Genomic DNA, 18,058 nt, shown 5'->3' on the forward strand with positions numbered 1-18,058 from the left:
TCAAGCAGATCAGGAAAACTACTGCTGTATCCAGCTATCGACACAAAACATCTTTAAAACCTCACTGACGGACGAACCAAACTGGAATTGATGGCAAAACCATTCGACAGCTAATTGCTATAGGACACAAGTAAAGAGAAATGAGGACGGTTATTGATTTGCCATGATCTTTATTAAAACTGCTGATGTGATGAATTTGTTTTTACAAAAGAAGCCGAGTGCGAGACACAGAAAAAGATGAGGCAAGATCATGATGAATATCACCGCAGAGCGATCAACAATACTCCCCTGCAAACAGATGAGCCATTTGCCAAGAGGCGGCGTTCAGATGAGGGGCTGCGTCTCTCTGATCAGCCACTCCATCGCCTCCTTCCTGCCCTGCCGCTCCAGCTCTGCCCCCACCACTTCCCGACACTTCCTGTGGTACTCGTTGACCCAGTCGTGCTGCAGGACACAGACAACAGGCTCAAAAACCGGAAGGACGTCAAAAGACTGCAATGTATCAATAAAGCAGGCTGCATCTCATTTGTTCCTGTAATTAAATGTTAATTTTGTCCACAATAAAATGTTTTAGATGAGTGAAACATGCCAAGAGTGAACTTATGTTGAGCTACAAATTGTAAATCGGATCTTTGCTGGACATTCCTGACCTCCTTCTCTGTGAGCAGCTCTGCGTCGATCATCTTGACCTGGATGGGAACCAGAGTCAGAGGCTCGAACGTCAAGCTGCCTCTGTTCCTATAGTTGTACTGAAAAACAGGAAACCAACCATGAAAGACCCAAAGTCTTTTCTCCTCCTCCTAACTGTAGAACAGTGGTGAGCTAAAATCTCATAGCTGAAAACCGCTCAAGGAAAATCACATCCCGGAGTGCATCACCACTTGTTGATATTGGAAAAACTCGTTTTCAACGATTCACCCACTTGGGTTTCTCAGCATTGATACTCACTTTGGGCTTAGCTGGTACAACAAGAACCACATTTTCGAGGCGAATACCAAAAGATCCATCTTCATAGTACCCGGGTTCTGAAAAGACGACACAGGGAAACGAAAAGGAGAGTTTAATGGACCAACAGATGAAGCAAATTGAAAAACGACTTTCCTTTGGCGGCTTGCATGCAGCCTGTATCTACTGATCCTTTTAAACAGTATTCCTTCAAGTACCAGAAGAAGTGAAGTTTTTAATCCAGGGTCACATTAAGGCAGTGGTTCTCAATTATTTTCTGTCACGCCCCCCCTAGAGGACAGAATTGTTTTCAGGCCCCCCCCCCTGAATTGTACGACCATTGAGAACCTGATAATATTTATTTATTTATCTGTATAAACCATGTATGAGTTGCTGGCACCAGCATTCTGCATACAATCGCCTGATTATCAAAATAAATTAATAAAATGAGCTGGAGGCCCTTTTTTTAATCGTTCAAGCATGAATAAAGACACTAATACTGAAAGTCGCGCCCGCCTCACGCCCCCCCTGACACCCCACCACGCCCCCCCAGGGGGGCTCGCCCCCCCCATTTGAGAAGCACTGCGTTAAGGGCAATCACTTCTCTTCTGTTTTGAAGTTAAAAGCATCAACCACATGATGTGAACACAAGGAAGAGATGCTGCAGTGGTTTAGCACAGCTGCAGTATTCATTCATACAGTTTATATCCTGTGACTGGACTGTATTTACAATTTACAAGGAAATCTAATGACCTACGGTGTGTTCTTAATGTACCTGGAGGACGTCTGCAATATTTAAAGTTCTGACTGGATTCAAATCCATCTTTTCAAAGGCTGAATATGAACAGTGACTCACTTGACACTGTGAATGATTTGTTCATGTTTAAACGGTCCATCATACAGATGAGCACTTTTAAATGTCTCGTTATGGTAACAGCCCCCCCCCCCCCCTCCCCCCACCATCGCTGCCGCCGTACCGTCACTAACGATCATGCCGGCCTCCAGCGGCTCGTCGGCGAAGGTTTTGTAGCTGATGCCACAGGGCCCCTCGTGGACATTGAGGAAGCAGCCGACTCCGTGTCCGGTGCCGTGGAGGTAGTCCAGCCCGGACTCCCATAGCGCCGCCCGGGCAAATGAATCCAGCAGGTGGCCTGGCGAGAGGGCCAAGCTTCACATGAAACTGAACAACTGACTGAACAATAGTCTACAGGTTTTTCATCTTGACTGAACGCTCCTGAGAACTCCAATTCATGATGTTGAAACAAGAAGGCCGTTGCTGGGCTAATCCCCCGCCGGAGGGCTTTATATTTTCTCACAAAGCAGCTCTAAGGCAGCACACTTGGTACACTAGAGGGTGTTCCATGGGTCCTAGTAGATAAAATACGTAGAATCTGAAAGGTGTTCTTCATAAGCTATGTCAAAATACGTCTCCAGAGCCCAAAAGGTGTTTTTATGCACTTAGTGACCCTGTGACCTGATATGAAATGAGGTCATGGTCACCATGGTGCCCCTTCTCCCCAGGTGGAGTGTCCATGTGTGAAGTTTGGTGACTGTGGGCCCAGGAACTGCTGAGAAATGAGGAGAAATGTTTATATGAAAATACATGTATTGTGCAACCATGACGAGCAAACTTCAGACCCTACCAATCTTCAAGGTCAAGGTCAGGTCACTTGGTGTACTGGAGGGTATCCCATGAGTACTAGTAGGTGTGTATAAAATTTCAGAGCCGTAGCTCAAAAACCTAGGCCTCCAGAGCCCAAAATGTGTTTTTAAGCACTTCGTGACCCTGTGACCTACTTAATATGCAAATTAGGTCAAGGTCACCATAGTATCCCTTCCCCCTCTGAGATGTATCCACATGTGAAGTTTGGTCACTGTGGGCCCAGGGGTTGCCGAGATATAGGTAGAAACGTTCGAACGGACGGACGTACGGAGACTGTTTCAAGATCCCCCTTCGGGGCCTATCGGCCACGGCGGGGGATAAATAAAAAAACGATTTGCCTTAATGAGATTAAAGGTTCAATAAAAGCCTCCCATCATTGAACAACATCTGGATTCATTAGCACACGAGGCGCCGCACCTTTTGTTCCATTTGGGAAAATGGCAGCGCTGACTGCTATGTGTCCCTTCAGTACGTAGGTGAAACATTCCTGGAGAGAGAAAAACACAAAATGCCCCCAAAAAAGTTACAGAAACCAATCAAGACGAGATGAATTCAGTGGAAACGTACGAGATTAAATACAGACAAACACCAATGACGTGAAACCAAACTAATTCCATCTCGGTCAGGGTCACTATGCACATGGTCAGAATTTAAACACATACAAAATGTTTTTCATTGTTGATTTAAAACATTTATGAAACAAGTTAAACTTGTCTGTATCACTGCGACGCAACAGTTGTCACATATTTTCACTATATAGCACACGTGTCAAACTCCGGTCCTGGAGGGCCGCAGCCCTGCACATTTTCCACGCCTCCCTGCTTCCACACAGCTGAGTGCAATGAGCAGCTTTGTGCTGAACCATCAGGACATTCAGTGGAGGGAGACGTGGAAAACCTGCAGAGCTTCGGCCCTCGAGGGTCTGAGTTTGACACCCCTGCTATATAGGGTTTGATGTCTGATTGGCTGGTTGGAGCAACACACGTTTTTAAAACCTGAAACAAGCCAGGGAGAGTTCCAGGTATGGGGACGATTATTCCTGCACTGAAAATTGTTCTGAAAACCACTAGAAAGTCAATTTGACATAACATGACATCTTGAAGGAAACATGTTTATTCCCTGGGGGCCACATGGTGGCGCACTCTCAGAGAGATTCATTGTGTGACACATCAGTGAATGCAAGCTACCATATGTAAATCGCCTTGGCTGTTGGCAGCATACACTGAGGATGAGCGTGTGGAAACACCCATGTGTTGTGAGCATCGATATGTCACAAACTGTGAAGTCAAATGAGTTTCGGGGTTCTGAACCGACGCGACAACACAAATCTGCTGACGTACCTTCTCAAAAGCAGACGGTGTCCCAAAATGCATGGTGCGTGTGACGTCTGTGGTTCCGTCACTGCCACACACAGATTGTAGAAACGGGTTCACGTATGAACGGCATGAAGAGGTGCGAGCCGCACAGACTCGAGACGTGCTGATTTATTATCTTCATTATATTATCTGATTTATGTAACTTACATGTATTGTGCTCCAGAGTCGATCAGGTAAACTTCATTCATGGTGAGGGTTCTGTTGGTTTCAGGCAGTGGTCTACAAGAGAAGCACAGGAGGAGACATGCACCGATCCAAACTAAACTCAAGCACGGTTACACACTTGTCAACACTTGTGTTCAGCCGACTGACCTGTAATGTATGATTGCTCCGTTCGGACCGACGCTAGAGATTGTGGGGAAACTGAGACCAACAAAGTCTTTCTGTTGACTGAAAAAGACAAAATGTCCCAGAAAACAGTGAGACACATGCGGTCAGCCATCTTTGATCAGTGTTTTACATTATTTAGTGTCACCATCCTGCGGAAAGAAGGAAAGCATTTCGACACGTACTCCATTTCAATCTGCATCAGGCGGTTTAGCCTTAAATGATTGATTCAACTTAAACCCACGTTTTGGGAAGAGCAGAGCTGCAAAGTGTGGTGGGTCAACCTTCAAGGCACATTTGTGCTCTTGAAGCTCGTTACACCACGAGTCCCAGTCACTCATTTACACAGACTGCTGTGCTTGGGTTGGAACAATCTGGGGCGAAGTCGGGGATCAAACTCAGAACCTTGTGATTGGACGATGACCTGCTTTGCCACATCGCTCCTTTACGACTTGTGGAAAAACACCAGATGACAAAAAGTTGCTGAAGCCGTTAACGATTAGTTTGCTATGTGGCAGTTTAGCTTCATTTCGATCTGTTCTATAATAAAGGATTATTGGTGTATTTCACTTGAAGAGGGGCAACCATCAGAGAAAAACACTCCAGGCTCTTCCATGTCCACTTGGGGGCAGTAGAACTTCACAGGAAGCATTACACCCATCAACAGTTCTCCAACATCATCATTCCAGCAGGAGCGATGACATGAAGTCAAACTGGATGAGCTTGAAATCCCCCCCAAAAAACAAAAAACTAAACGGTTAATAAAAGCATGATGAAACCAAAGACACACCTGCGAAATTCTTCAGCTTTATCAGCCGCCGATATCTCGGTCACGGTGCCTTGTGGTATCTGCAAACCATAACCAGAGACCAGTATCAGGCATCGGACTTCTTTATGCAGGTTCACCATCACAAAGTGAGTTCTTCTTTCCAAAATATAAACATACTGAATAACTAGTAAGACGCTTTACCAGTAAAATGAGAATTATATTCCTCCATGCCAAATATGAAAGCTAAATAAACAGAGGGGCTTTAATTATTATGAAATAATTCAAGATTATAAAAAGGTGGATTTTTAATTCATTGCTTATATGTCCTTATTTTAAGTCTAATAGGAAGCTCCTCCAGACATTCCCATGTAAATAAACCAATAAAAACACCTCCTTTTCCAACCAAGCGAAGAGCTCACAAAGAGCCACTGCGTCCTTGATCTGTTGGTAAAAACACAGCATGTCAGGCATGTGATGTTTTTAAAAGGAGCATTGAGTTTCCGATGCAAAGAGCACTTGAGACTTCAAGGATCAGAGCGTCTTACGTGGGCCATTTTCATGCCTTGAATCTCAGTGCCGTTCTTTACTGCCTTGGCGAGGCAGAGCGGCGTGTAGGGGATTGGAGTCCTGTGGGTCTGCAGAAACAAACATTGACACGGTCAGAAATAGCAGATTTATACAGGTGGAGATTTTAATAATATAGCAACTTTCCCAAAAGTAAAAAAAAATTTTTTTTTTTAAAAACCCCAAAGTGTCCAAGGGTCATTAGAATAGAGCAAATGTGACACATAAGCACACAGAATGACATCAAATCCATTCCGTGGCTAGAATTCTGCTTCAGGAGCATTTTAGAGCCGGCAAGAGTGGCGGTGCATTGGAAACTGTGAGATTGACAAAAAGTCTAAAAGCAGAAAAAAACATTTAGACTGGGTTAATCGCCAAAGAATCCCAAATTAATGTGGATCATCGTAATCCTCTCGGTGTCGTTATTGTCAAAGTTCAAAGATGGTTGCATTGGGTTTATACAAAGAAAGACTATTGAAAGAAAAGAATTCCTTTGGTTTAATGAGGCATGGGAAGGCTCACAAAATTAATAATCATCATTTTAACTTAAAAAAAACAAACCCTATTTGAGCCATAAAGAAAACTACCAGATACTCTTATTGTCGTGTTTTTAAATCTACGAATATTGCATCTTTAAGTAAACTCACACATTTTCATGCCACATGCACCAAAAACTGTAGTGAAAAATGACATTACTTTGTTTATATTGTAAAATAATCACATTCATTAAATCAAGCTGCCATGTATTATATTCATTTATGTTTTTATTGATCTAATTGAATTTTATTTTTGAAAATCGAGTATTATCAAATAGTTTCGTTTTTCCCCATCCCTTTAAAATTTATTCTTCTTTATTTTTAATACACTACATAAAAATGGATGACTTGTTTTTTGTTTTGCTTCAATGGCTCGCAATCACGACAGTAAAAGTTGATTTGCGTTGCTTATTTTTGTGCTGGATCAACTACGTATTGAAAAAAAGTCACAGCTCACGAATGGACATCAGAAAAGGTTTTCAGAGAAAAGAAAGATGATCGAAATTGTTGGCAATGAGCTTTTTTTTCCTCACTTGTAAAATGCAAGTTTATACTTTTTACTTGTTTAACATAATGTAAATATAACCACTTCTTAAGTTTAGATAAATAATGAAAAGTAGTATGACACAAATTGCAAAATGTGTCATTTCTATTGGCATGGTCATGGAAAAACTAATACTGCCAGGAGAGTTTGATCAAAAATAAAAGCAGAGCAGAGCCGCATCACAAAGTGAAGTATTCCGTTTGGCTTCCTCACCTTGGGGATGGCCTGTGTGAGGGCACAACTGGCCTTGTCACAGATCCACACTTTGTCTTTGGGGCCGAGCGCGGCGCAGACGGCCTGCAGCTCGGTGAACAATGACTCGTACGGGAATGTCTGCACGCTCATCTCAGGCTTGCTGGAGGAGTCCAGCTGCAGATGTTGCCTCAGTGCGGGGTCAAGCAGACGCTTCAGGTCCACAAATAACCTGCAGGCAGATGAGGGGGGGGAGTTGTTCAGTGAAAAGTTTATGACTGATCTGGCTTGGCCAGTGACTCCCAGGAACAGGCTGGATGACTACCAGGAAAGGGTGGCGACTGCAGGAAAGACAGTTGACAGCTCGGAAAGACGGCTTCTGGAGCAGCAAATCTTCTGTGAAGAAGAACCCAACAACGCTACAAAACATCCCAAGAATTCACCCGCCCCAGATGAGCCAAAGAAGGGGGGGTGAGAACCCCAAACGGACAGACAGCCGGGCAACAACCCATGCAGTAGGAATTACGACGAGAGTTGTATGCATTTGTGGCAAGAGCTGCAAAAACTTGTGAGGCCTGAAGAGTGTGTGGTAGCTAAGGTTGGGTAGTAATGGATTACATGTTACAGTGTTACGTAATTAGGATACAAAAAAAACTGTAATCCATTACAGTACATAAAAAAAATGTGTAATCTCGTTACAGGTATATTGGATAAAAACTGGGATTACTGAGCGGGATTACAATAGAAAATCAGATGGAATATACTAGAATTGCAATTGTCACATGCGCCGTCCACCGGCATTGCAACACTTCCTGATGCTTTCAGGCTGACTGGCACTGACACGTTGCCATGGATACTGCAGCCAGCTGCTCTCGTCACTATGTTATAAAGTGGGAGGAGTCTCTTAACCTCTCTGTACAACGCTAATGACGCTCCCCAGCCGTGAAAGTGCTGTGAACCTACAGGAACTCCACGTCTCACCTGAAGAACCCTGGCAAAAAAGAGGGGTGTTTTTCTTCACATTTATATCCTTAAGAAGTTAAATTAATTAATTAAATAAATAAATAAATAAATAAACAAATAAACAATATATCGGTATATCACCTTAAAACATCGACAAGTGTCACTGAACACAATATTAACATATTACTTTTTAAATACTCAATTTCTATTTGATCAAAAAGACTTTTGAATAATAGACAAATAATTAAATAAATAATTTCTCACCAACCAGTTTTCTGACTTTCTTCAGAGAATGAAGAATAAATAGATTTCATATCCAAAGGGTGGCGCTTTGAATACTACTGGGATCAGTCCCATAATAACTCTGGTTATGTCCTTTTATAAATCCTCTGCAGGAAGAACTGTGTGTCGTACTTGAAAACGGCGCTGGTGTCTAACCAGTGTGCCGATGCATGGAGCTGCATAACTTTACCTTATTGTGTTCATCCCCACGATGGTGTAGGCAAAGAAAACTGGGTTGTACTCGATGTCTGCACCACGGAGGTTAAAAAGCCCTGAGGATTCAAACAAAAGGAACACAACTTCATTTAATTAACAAATAACTGGCAGTAAAACATTTCTACTATATGATTCGAGTATTTGTTTTCATCCTACCGTATTTTCTGCCCTATAAGGCGCACCTACATTGATTGACATAATTTACAACTTCATTCATATATAAGGCGCACCGCCCTATAAGGCACATGGAATAGACCAGTGGTCAGCAACCTTTATAGCTCAAAGCCATTAGGTTACATTTTCCACTGATTCTAACACCCAGAGAGGTGCACACACTTTATTTTGATAGTCCTACCTGCAGCCTATGCCAGGAGGACACTACACACAAAACCTTCTTCACTACTGGTTGACAACTTACAACTACCGGTAATAAACTAAACTACATGAACTAAGCAACAAAAACACAACACAACACAATTATTACCGACACCACAAACCAAATAAAACCCCCAATAATTGCATTTAAAACACCACAAACAGCTGCAATGAATTATGGGAGTTTCTATCGGCTGCACTGAGGAGCTCAGGTTGAATTTGTCGCTGCAAGGCATGATGTCCCATCATGCCTTGCAGCGACAAATTCATGTTTTGTGTTGTTGGAGGTTATTGTGGGTTGTTGTTGGGCTTGGTGTTGTGTTGATTGTGTTTATGTGTTTTTGTTCCCCAGTTTAGGGAGTCATTATTTCATCTAGTTTATTTTGGTTTGTTAGAATGTTGGTGTGCAACCATGAGTGATGAAGGTGTTGTGTGGAGTGTCGTCCACTCTGAAGATCCGGTTGTGAAGTTAGAGTTGTCAAAATAAAAGCTTCTGGTTGTTCAGCTGTCAAATAACAGTCTTGAGTAGAACAATCGTCCATATATAAGGCGCACCGGGTTATAAGGCACACTGGCAGCTTTTGAGAAAATTAGAGGTATTTAGGTGCGCCTTATAGGGCGGAAAATACGGTACTCAGATACTTGCATCCATTGTGCAAACAATGAAAACAATGGATAAACTCTATGCCGGAGCGAATCCACCGATCTTCTCAAATTCTACCCGACGGTAATCACAACCAGATTACTCCAATTAACACAAACTCTCAGGCTGAATAATCAAAGACCAGAGCTCATCAGGACGGGTGAACGAGGTCCTCAGACCAGCATCTCCAGGGACGCCTGTGTATCCTGGGTCCTTGGATCGTGTCAGTCTCACGTCACGCGTAACGGTGAAGCTACCGCTCGTTGTCTTTCATTTACCTCAGTTCACACAGAGGAATAGGAGCTGCTCAAACTAAGTAAACAAACACAAGAATCAACAATGACTCAGCCATAAAGGTGTTTTCAGTCTGAGTTTTTAGGTTCTGTATGAAGCGAAACCTGAGAGACATATCCAAGAGTGAAATGATAAAACATCTTTCATTTCCTGAACTTTTGCCTCCTTCTTCGTCGTACTTATTGAAGAAACAATGAGTTACATTCATGTTCATGGGCCATGTACTTTGGGTGTGTCCTAATAGTCCCTCCTATCTCCTTTTCCTATTCACTTCTCTTTAACCCCGGAAATGTGTAAGTGGCAGCCATGATAAGGAGCATTGGAATTCTCACTCAGCTAAAGAAAGGAGGCTCAATGCTTCCTTTATATCCTCCTTTAGCCTAGGAAACACTGACGCTTCCTTTACCAAAGGAGACCAGCTCATGCTGCCCCACAATTCCTTGCGGCGACAACATTTAAAGGGCCGGCTCATTGGGGCATTCAGGGGAACTCAAGATGAGTGAAAAGGAGCAGATCATGTAAGTGACCAAAACTGCCTTGAACAACTCTAAATCCTCCAGAACCCAGATCCCAACCAGGAATGTTCTGGATGTTGTAGAAACACACAGTAAAGTTTTTGTGCAGCCTATTCTCACTTTGATTGGCTCTTTATTCACCTGGCAGCCGTTTACCTTTACTTCCTCTTTTCCTCTGATTTACATTCAAACCTTGTGATATTTGAGATTATATCAGTGGTTAGAGCCACAGGGCAAAGTGTTAGAAATGAGCTTTTTGTAGTCCATTTTTCAAGATTTTTGTAGTTTTTTCACCACGACAGACGTCACTAACCTGCACAGCAGTCGAATATTATTACTATGCCAGCAAGTGGAAGTGTGGTCTGATTATCACAACACCGTGATCGCCTTTAGGAAGCCTCCTAACACCTTTCCTTAACTCCTTTAGGAAGCCTCCTAACACCTTTCCTTAACTCCTTTAGGAAGCCTCCTAACACCTTTCCTTAACTCCTTTAGGAAGCCTCCTAACACCTTTCCTTAACTCCTTTAGGAAGCCTCCTAACACCTTTCCTTAACTCCTTTAGGAAGCCTCCTAACACCTTTCCTTAACTCCTTTAGGAAGCCTCCTAACACCTTTCCTTAACTCCTTTAGGAAGTCTCCTAACACCTTTCCTTAACTCCTTTAGGAAGCCTCCTAACACCTTTCCTTAACTCCTTTAGGAAGCCTCCTAACACCTTTCCTTAACTCCTTTAGGAAGCCTCCTAACACCTTTCCTTAACTCCTTTAGGAAGCCTCCTAACACCTTTCCTTAACTCCTTTAGGAAGCCTCCTAACACCTTTCCTTAACTCCTTTAGGAAGCCTCCTAACACCTTTCCTTAACTCCTTTAGGAAGTCTCCTAACACCTTTCCTTAACTCCTTTAGGAAGCCTCCTAACACCTTTCCTTAACTCCTTTAGGAAGCCTCCTAACACCTTTCCTTAACTCCTTTAGGAAGCCTCCTAACACCTTTCCTTAACTCCTTTAGGAAGTCTCCTAACACCTTTCCTTAACTCCTTTAGGAAGCCTCCTAACACCTTTCCTTAACTCCTTTAGGAAGCCTCCTATCACCTTTCCTTAACTCCTTTAGGAAGTCTCCTAACACCTTTCCTTAACTCCTTTAGGAAGTCTCCTAACACCTTTCCTTAACTCCTTTAGGAAGCCTCCTAACACCTTTCCTTAACTCCTTTAGGAAGCCTCCTAACACCTTTCCTTAACTCCTTTAGGAAGCCTCCTAACACCTTTCCTTAACTCCTTTAGGAAGTCTCCTAACACCTTTCCTTAACTCCTTTAGGAAGCCTCCTAACACCTTTCCTTAACTCCTTTAGGAAGCCTCCTAACACCTTTCCTTAACTCCTTTAGGAAGCCTCCTAACACCTTTCCTTAACTCCTTTAGGAAGCCTCCTAACACCTTTCATTAACTCCTTTAGGAAGCCTCCTATCACCTTTCATTAACTCCTTTAGGAAGTCTCCTAACACCTTTCCTTAACTCCTTTAGGAAGCCTCCTAACACCTTTCCTTAACTCCTTTAGGAAGCCTCCTAACACCTTTCCTTAACTCCTTTAGGAAGCCTCCTAACACCTTTCCTTAACTCCTTTAGGAAGCCTCCTAACACCTTTCCTTAACTCCTTTAGGAAGTCTCCTAACACCTTTCCTTAACTCCTTTAGGAAGCCTCCTAACACCTTTCCTTAACTCCTTTAGGAAGCCTCCTAACACCTTTCCTTAACTCCTTTAGGAAGCTTCCTAACACCTTTCCTTAACCCCACGATGTCATCCACAGGTTTAAGAAAAAGTGGATAGGAAAGGAGAAAGGAGGGACTATGAGGACGCACCCCCAGCCGATGTTCAAATAGGCCGGGGCAGCAAAAAGATGGCATGTTAACCTAAAAATAACAACTTTTTTTGTGCAAAAATTAATGAGTATGTCAGAGACATGTTCTTGAGCATTCTGATATGATTTTTAAAAAAGTCGCTGTACACACAAGAACCAGAGGAATGCTGAACATGCTGTAGGCCATTAACTGGTGTTTTACTGTGGAAAACAGCGTGACAAAAACACTCCAGTGCCTTCTAGTTATCACCGTGATCTCTGCTTATCGCTGTTGTTAAAGGTAATAAATGTGGGCAGCACAAGCAGCAGTAATATGTCAGTTATTGTTGTCGCTCTACTCACGTAGGCAACAAAATAGTGCCAAGTACTACATGATCCACAAAAGTAGCCTTCTCAAATGAAGAGTCATCTGGAGCAGGAGCATTTTTGAAAAAATGATGACTCAGCACTGTCAACACAACAAAAATGTAGTGTTTTAACTGTAAACAGGGACTTAATAGTGTCAGCTGATCTTTAGGGACATCGAACGCTCTGGGAAGTGGGTTTCAGTGTTTCAATACCAAGCAATCACGTCAGGTGAGTTTTGATTCCAATGAAAATGAACGTACACGCGATCTCGTCCAACGCCGTTGCAACAAACCAGGTGATTTTCCGCTCAGTCATCTTGGCTCGCAGCGCAGTGATCTTGTCGTGCCAGGAAACACCTGCAGACAGAAACATCTTGGCATAAAACTGGTTACAGTATAATGAAACTTTTGTCTTCAAGACATGAAACCGAGTGGATGAAGCAATTCAAACAAAGGGTGTTGATTCTGTAGCACTACAGGCCATGGAATGCAATAGATACATATACCTTCTCAATATGCTGATAACAGATTAGATTATCTTTTTTCCCCTGAAACTTTCTCGCAGATTCGCTGAATTGCTCTTTAGTATAAAAAGATTTCAATGCTGAACTCACCAGTGTATTCTACGCCCAAGGTGCGCAGTTGTGTACTGGGTCTTTCTGGGCGATCGGTCCAGACAACGTCGATCAGGTTATCCTGCAGTGCCACCAGAGAGTGGCCAGCACTGGTCAGGGCCTTGGACATATTCTTCCACTGGTCTGAAACAGAATAAAAACAGAAGATTTTGAAAAGTTGAATGAGTTGCAAGTCTGACGAGACGACTCTGCAAAAGCAGCGTCGCAGTTACAAAAGCATCAAGCATAAAGTTGAGTTTTTAATATGATAACAGTAGACAGTTGCGCTCTCTGTTGTTCATTTCAAAAGAGGAAAAATACACAGAAATACAATCTGATTTAGTCTTTCTGTGACGCCTGGCTCACTGCCTCTGCACAAGTTAATGTTTATGGTGCTTTAACCTACCAGCAGCAATGATCCACGGATCCACTCCCACTCTAGAGTTCTCAGGCAGGACGCTGATCAGCCAATCCTCCTGAGAGGGGGTCTCCTTCAGTCCTATCATTATTTAAAAAAAACAAACAAAAAAAACAATGTGTAAGGCTTTGACACCATGTACCGTTTAGCTGCTAAGAGAAGAGCACCCTCCCTTTCTCAAAGATGTAGAGCACACAAAGAAAGTACAAACCTCTCTAATTGGGGCCCTTCCCTCAAAACATTTGGAACAAATAGACCTTAAAATGGTGCATTAAAATGCATTCTGACCTACTAAATGTTACATGGAAACCATAGAAAGTCTCCAGCCAAAGGCCCCCGGACCAGGAACATTCTCTCTGTGAGGAGGGAGCGCTGATCACTACATCGCCGTGCAGAAACTCAGACATCATGTGAGACATTACCCATTTTCATGAGGAACCAGTTGTTGTCCATCTGCTTGCTGGCCTGGAGGAAATATCGGCCATCGGTCCACATCGCAGCATGCTGCTCTGTGACGATGGCAGTGCCTGCACAACACACACAGATACAGTTCTGTTTGCCTTGTCGAGCCGCTGGGTCAAACGAGGTCTGCAACTCTGCTTCAGACCTTATGATCGCCACAATGCAATGATCAGCATGATTTCCATGCTGATCATTGCATTGTTATTGCAGAATACCGCAGCGCTGCCTATCGCAATCACCTGCTGGTGAACGGTCACTCGTCTCCAGCGTTCACCATCCACTCCATCTCAGGCTGGGATGATTAACACAGCAAATACAGTGGCGTATAATTCGGATAACATTTTGACAAAGAAAGAGTGACGTGTGTGTGGACGACACTTTTGACCTGAAACGCACAGGGAATTTATAGACAAGCACAAAAATTCAGCGACACAGAGGGAGTCCCAAAACGTTCAGTCAGAAGAAGCAACATAGCTGATTGAGTGAGAGCCCGTTTGTAAAGAGAGAAGCCTCCCTCTGTAATTTCAAACCACGCTGAGGTCAATGTGGGAGGGCGTGTGTACTGCAATGTTTGGTTATAAAAGTAGGTCATCTGGCTTGAACCACTCCCCTTCCAACACAGCAACACGTTATTTAATGCAACGTTATCTCCTCTTCTAAACTAGAATGCTCTAAGCAAATCAACAAGCCGCACTTACCAGCAGAGCCATTGAATCCACAGACGAATTCCCGTCTGCAGTCACACGGTGCGATGTATTCGCTCTGCGAGAGATAGACACCAGTAAACGAAGGAGGGAGGGAGAGAGAGAGAGAGAGAGCTTCATTAACAATCAGTGTGAAGTGCCATCAAGACATCTGAAATGTTAAATTGTTAAACTGTTGCTGCTCTTTTTACATCATGTCTTGAGTATTTAAAAAAAAAAGGGAGGAGCCACAGGCAAAGGACTAATTCATTGCAAAGGTCAGACAAGACGATCAGAAATAAATGAAGACAAACAAGATGTGAAGCTGCTACACCTCTGTGACACCGTAAATAGGTTTTATTTGATTAAATCCAACGATAGTTTTACTGATTTAAACATGTTAAGAATAAATCACGTATAGATGCACGAGTTGACTCACCTGGTGTGCGTCTCCAGATGGGACAATGTAGGCTTGTATTGGCTCAGAGAAGTATTTACAGTTTCTCATGGCCTGGCGAAGCTGCCTGAGCAGCTCTCCTGTGATCTTTGGAGACATGCTTGTGTCTGAATGGAAAATCAAATAACAACAAAACAATTTACAGTGGCACTGGAATCTTACGCAACACCCTCTTCACACATTCTGCACCATCGGTACGTTCTAAAATGATTTCCTATGACAGATGCAACAAATACTGTCCTCGACTAGTTTTATTTAACCCTTTGACTGCTGTCCTGTAGCCACAGACAGATTTTTATCAGATGTTCCATAATCTTACTCATATCTATAAATCCCTAAGCATTTGTGATATTGCGAATTAAAAAAAACAACAAAAAAAAAAAACGACCATAAATAGAGCTTTATGCCCCGATGTAACTGATTCCAATGACAGATAAGATTTTACAAGCATGTCACATATTTGTAACATAAGCTTCTAAACACACACAAAAACTTTGACTCAAGAAACAATTAATTTCAGTTTGATTTCTGTAGCATCAAATATAATGCAGTCTATCTCACGACACTGTCAGAGAGCAAAACCAATGATTGCACTGATTCCACTCAAACATTGACAGTCGACTCATTTTAACCAGAATGCATTGAGACGCATTGCAATTCATTTGTTTTCTTTATTTATTATCCATGAATTACCTGACTCTTGAGCAGCCATGTTGACTTCCGATGACTGGAGCAGGTCAGTGACTGACTATAGTCTACCCGACTATAAACGTGGAGCTCAAAGTCACAGTCCACACCTGTGTCTTTAACCTGCTGATCAGGCACGTGTCACAGCAATCAGGGTTAAATATTTAGAAGAGGTGATGGATGGGCGGAGGCAGGTTTGAATCTCTCCCAATAGCCTTTCTGTTGGTCCTTTGCTTTACGATCCTCCAGCCCCTGACTGGAACCAGAACAGAAACCCACCACCTCTGAGCCTGGTTCTGCAGGCTTCTCCCTGTTCAAAGGAAGCGTTTCCTCTCCACCGTCTCCTATGCTGGAACTTTGGGGGTTTTCACTGTAAAGGTGACGCGACAGGTATTCGTGCAATTGAAATAAAACTGAATATGGTTGAATTTAAGCAGATGATGTTAATGTTAATGTCTTTGTAATAACAGGTTTCTTATTCCCAATGTGCACCAACTCTGACTGGGTCACGGCTCCTTATTTTTGTGTTTCTGGAAACTATATATTCATATTGTGTCACTGCATGTTCCCACATTAAAAATTATGTGAGATTGCTTGCTTTATGGAAGTCTTTTCTTTCCCTTTTTGGTCGACTGATTTGTAAGATGGTCGTTTATAGATATAACAAATCTTCACGTATAGACCTTTTGTGTGACGTGCGCACGTGCTGGACACCTCACGCTGTTTATCTTGCTTGCTATGTTAATTGTCTCGCAGTGTCCCTGGATGTAAAAAAAAAACGTCGACTAGCCGACCAATCACATTGCAGTATTCCACACCGACGAGCATTCCATTGACTGGAAGCTCCGCATGCGATTGTTGTTTACAAGTTGGCTTTGGACAAAGCCGTTGCTTTCAGCGTCCGTTCAGACCAACTCAGCACATTAGCCCCGATGGAATAATGTTTCGTAACGGTAACGGTGGAGAAAACAAACTCGCAGCCGTCGTGGCGAAGTGAAGCTCGGGTGCCTGTTGTCCTGAACAGTCCGGCCGAATCACACAATGCTTTGACGCTTTGAGAAGTGGGTGTGGTGGCAGCACGCCGGCGGGATACGTGTAAAAGCTCCCCGCTCACATTAGCTCACCTTCACGGCTCAAAGTGAGCAGCTGTCCTTTCGCTCCGACAACGGCCGCTACACCGGGGGACGCGGGTGTGAGGAAACCGTAATTTAAAGAGGGTCAACATCGTACCTGCTGCGTGTCGTCCGTTAGCTCCACAAACAAACTGCCGCCGCTTCCGACGGAAGACCCACCGACACACAGTTTAAAAATGGAAAAAAAAAAAAAAAAAAAGAAGAAAAAAAAAAACACTGAATACACACCCGCTGGGTGATCCCGGAGACCGATTCCTGTGATAAAAGTTTGAGCTCTTTTCCTGCACCAGCCGTGGACCTTGTGTTAATTTACAAGACAGGAGGCTGCCATTTCCACGCTGACGTCAGCGGTCACGTGGCCGCGGCGCCTTCCAGTAGGGAGGGACAGATTGAGACTCGCCTCTGTCAATAATTCATCCTCGCACAACTCTCTTGTTTTTCTTGCCTGAGGCCAAACTCTACTGGATCGTGTCAAGCACTCACTGTGTGCATAGATATAAACACGTGGACTTCCGGAGCACGCAAGAACAACGCTTTTGAGCAATTTGCACGTTTATTCAGCTCTGATTTTACAATTGATTTTGCCAGCTTCTCCACCCAAATGCATTTTTTTAACGATACATTTCAAGGTCTATAGACCAGTGATTCCCAACCGGGGGTACACGGACCCCTAGGGGTACGCGAGGGTATTGCAGGGGGTACGCAGAAAGATTATAAATTAGCCTACAGTATCCACACACAAAAAAAAAATAATTATACTATATTATATTGTATTATATCATGAATTTTAGTAAGGCCATACGTTTATTTCCCATGAGTAGCAGTTCGTCCACAGTGATTGTAACACTACAATGCACATAATATGAAAAGACTATAAAGTGGTGCGCTTTAAAAAAAAAAAAAAAAAAAAAAGGGTTCACGTTTTTGCTGCGGGCGCGCACGATTCGCGAAGCTAGCTAACTCTAGCTGCATACCGACTGTAAACATGGATGCATGGCTAGGCAGGAGTAAACGTCCAGCTACCGCTACTGCTACCGTCGCCTCGGACGCAGGCACAGGGGAGCCCAGTGAAAAAAGGAATTATGAAAGACTTATGAAAGACAAGCAAGTGCAAGTGTCTCATTAAAAGGTATGTTTTTACACTCACAATAATTGTTTTATTTAAATGAGCAGTTGGATAGATAGAAAGACAAAGGGTTAAATA

General features: G+C 43.1%; 1 protein-coding gene across 5 annotated transcripts; it reads right to left on the minus strand.

Moving 5' to 3' along the window:
• Nucleotides 1-173: 173 nt before the first annotated feature.
• On the minus strand, nt 174-17,190 carry xpnpep1 (X-prolyl aminopeptidase (aminopeptidase P) 1, soluble). 5 transcript variants are annotated; one of them, XM_080520466.1, is made up of 20 exons: nt 17,083-17,190; nt 15,017-15,141; nt 14,593-14,656; nt 13,855-13,959; nt 13,421-13,513; nt 13,015-13,158; nt 12,662-12,757; nt 8,352-8,433; nt 6,938-7,148; nt 5,626-5,715; nt 5,471-5,521; nt 5,102-5,160; nt 4,297-4,374; nt 4,132-4,203; nt 3,949-4,009; nt 3,026-3,095; nt 1,923-2,096; nt 949-1,025; nt 651-749; nt 174-444 (listed from the first exon to the last, which is right to left on the minus strand). In XM_080520466.1, the coding sequence occupies exons 2-20, from the start codon at nt 15,131-15,133 to the stop codon at nt 325-327; spliced, it is 1,863 nt and encodes a 620-aa protein (XP_080376592.1). In that variant the 5' UTR covers nt 15,134-15,141; nt 17,083-17,190; the 3' UTR covers nt 174-324. The 5 variants fall into 5 exon arrangements, with proteins under 5 accessions (XP_080376592.1, XP_080376593.1, XP_080376594.1 ...); XM_080520467.1 differs by lacking the exon at nt 17,083-17,190 and adding an exon at nt 16,846-17,065; XM_080520468.1 differs by lacking the exon at nt 17,083-17,190 and adding an exon at nt 16,952-17,058.
• Between the last annotated feature and the right edge of the window lie 868 nt (nt 17,191-18,058).

The sequence above is a fragment of the Blennius ocellaris genome (assembly GCF_963422515.1).
Source record: "Blennius ocellaris genome assembly, chromosome: 3".
Classification (NCBI taxonomy): domain Eukaryota; kingdom Metazoa; phylum Chordata; class Actinopteri; order Blenniiformes; family Blenniidae; genus Blennius; species Blennius ocellaris.

Excerpts from the sequence above, each read along its gene's own strand:
- xpnpep1 (XM_080520465.1), bottom strand. Across the intron at positions 7,149-8,351 it reads GTGGGGATGAACACAATAAG|GTTATTTGTGGACCTGAAGC; the intron begins GTAAAGTTATGC and ends ATCTGCCTGCAG. Across the intron at positions 750-948 it reads TTGTACCAGCTAAGCCCAAA|TACAACTATAGGAACAGAGG; the intron begins GTGAGTATCAAT and ends CCTGTTTTTCAG.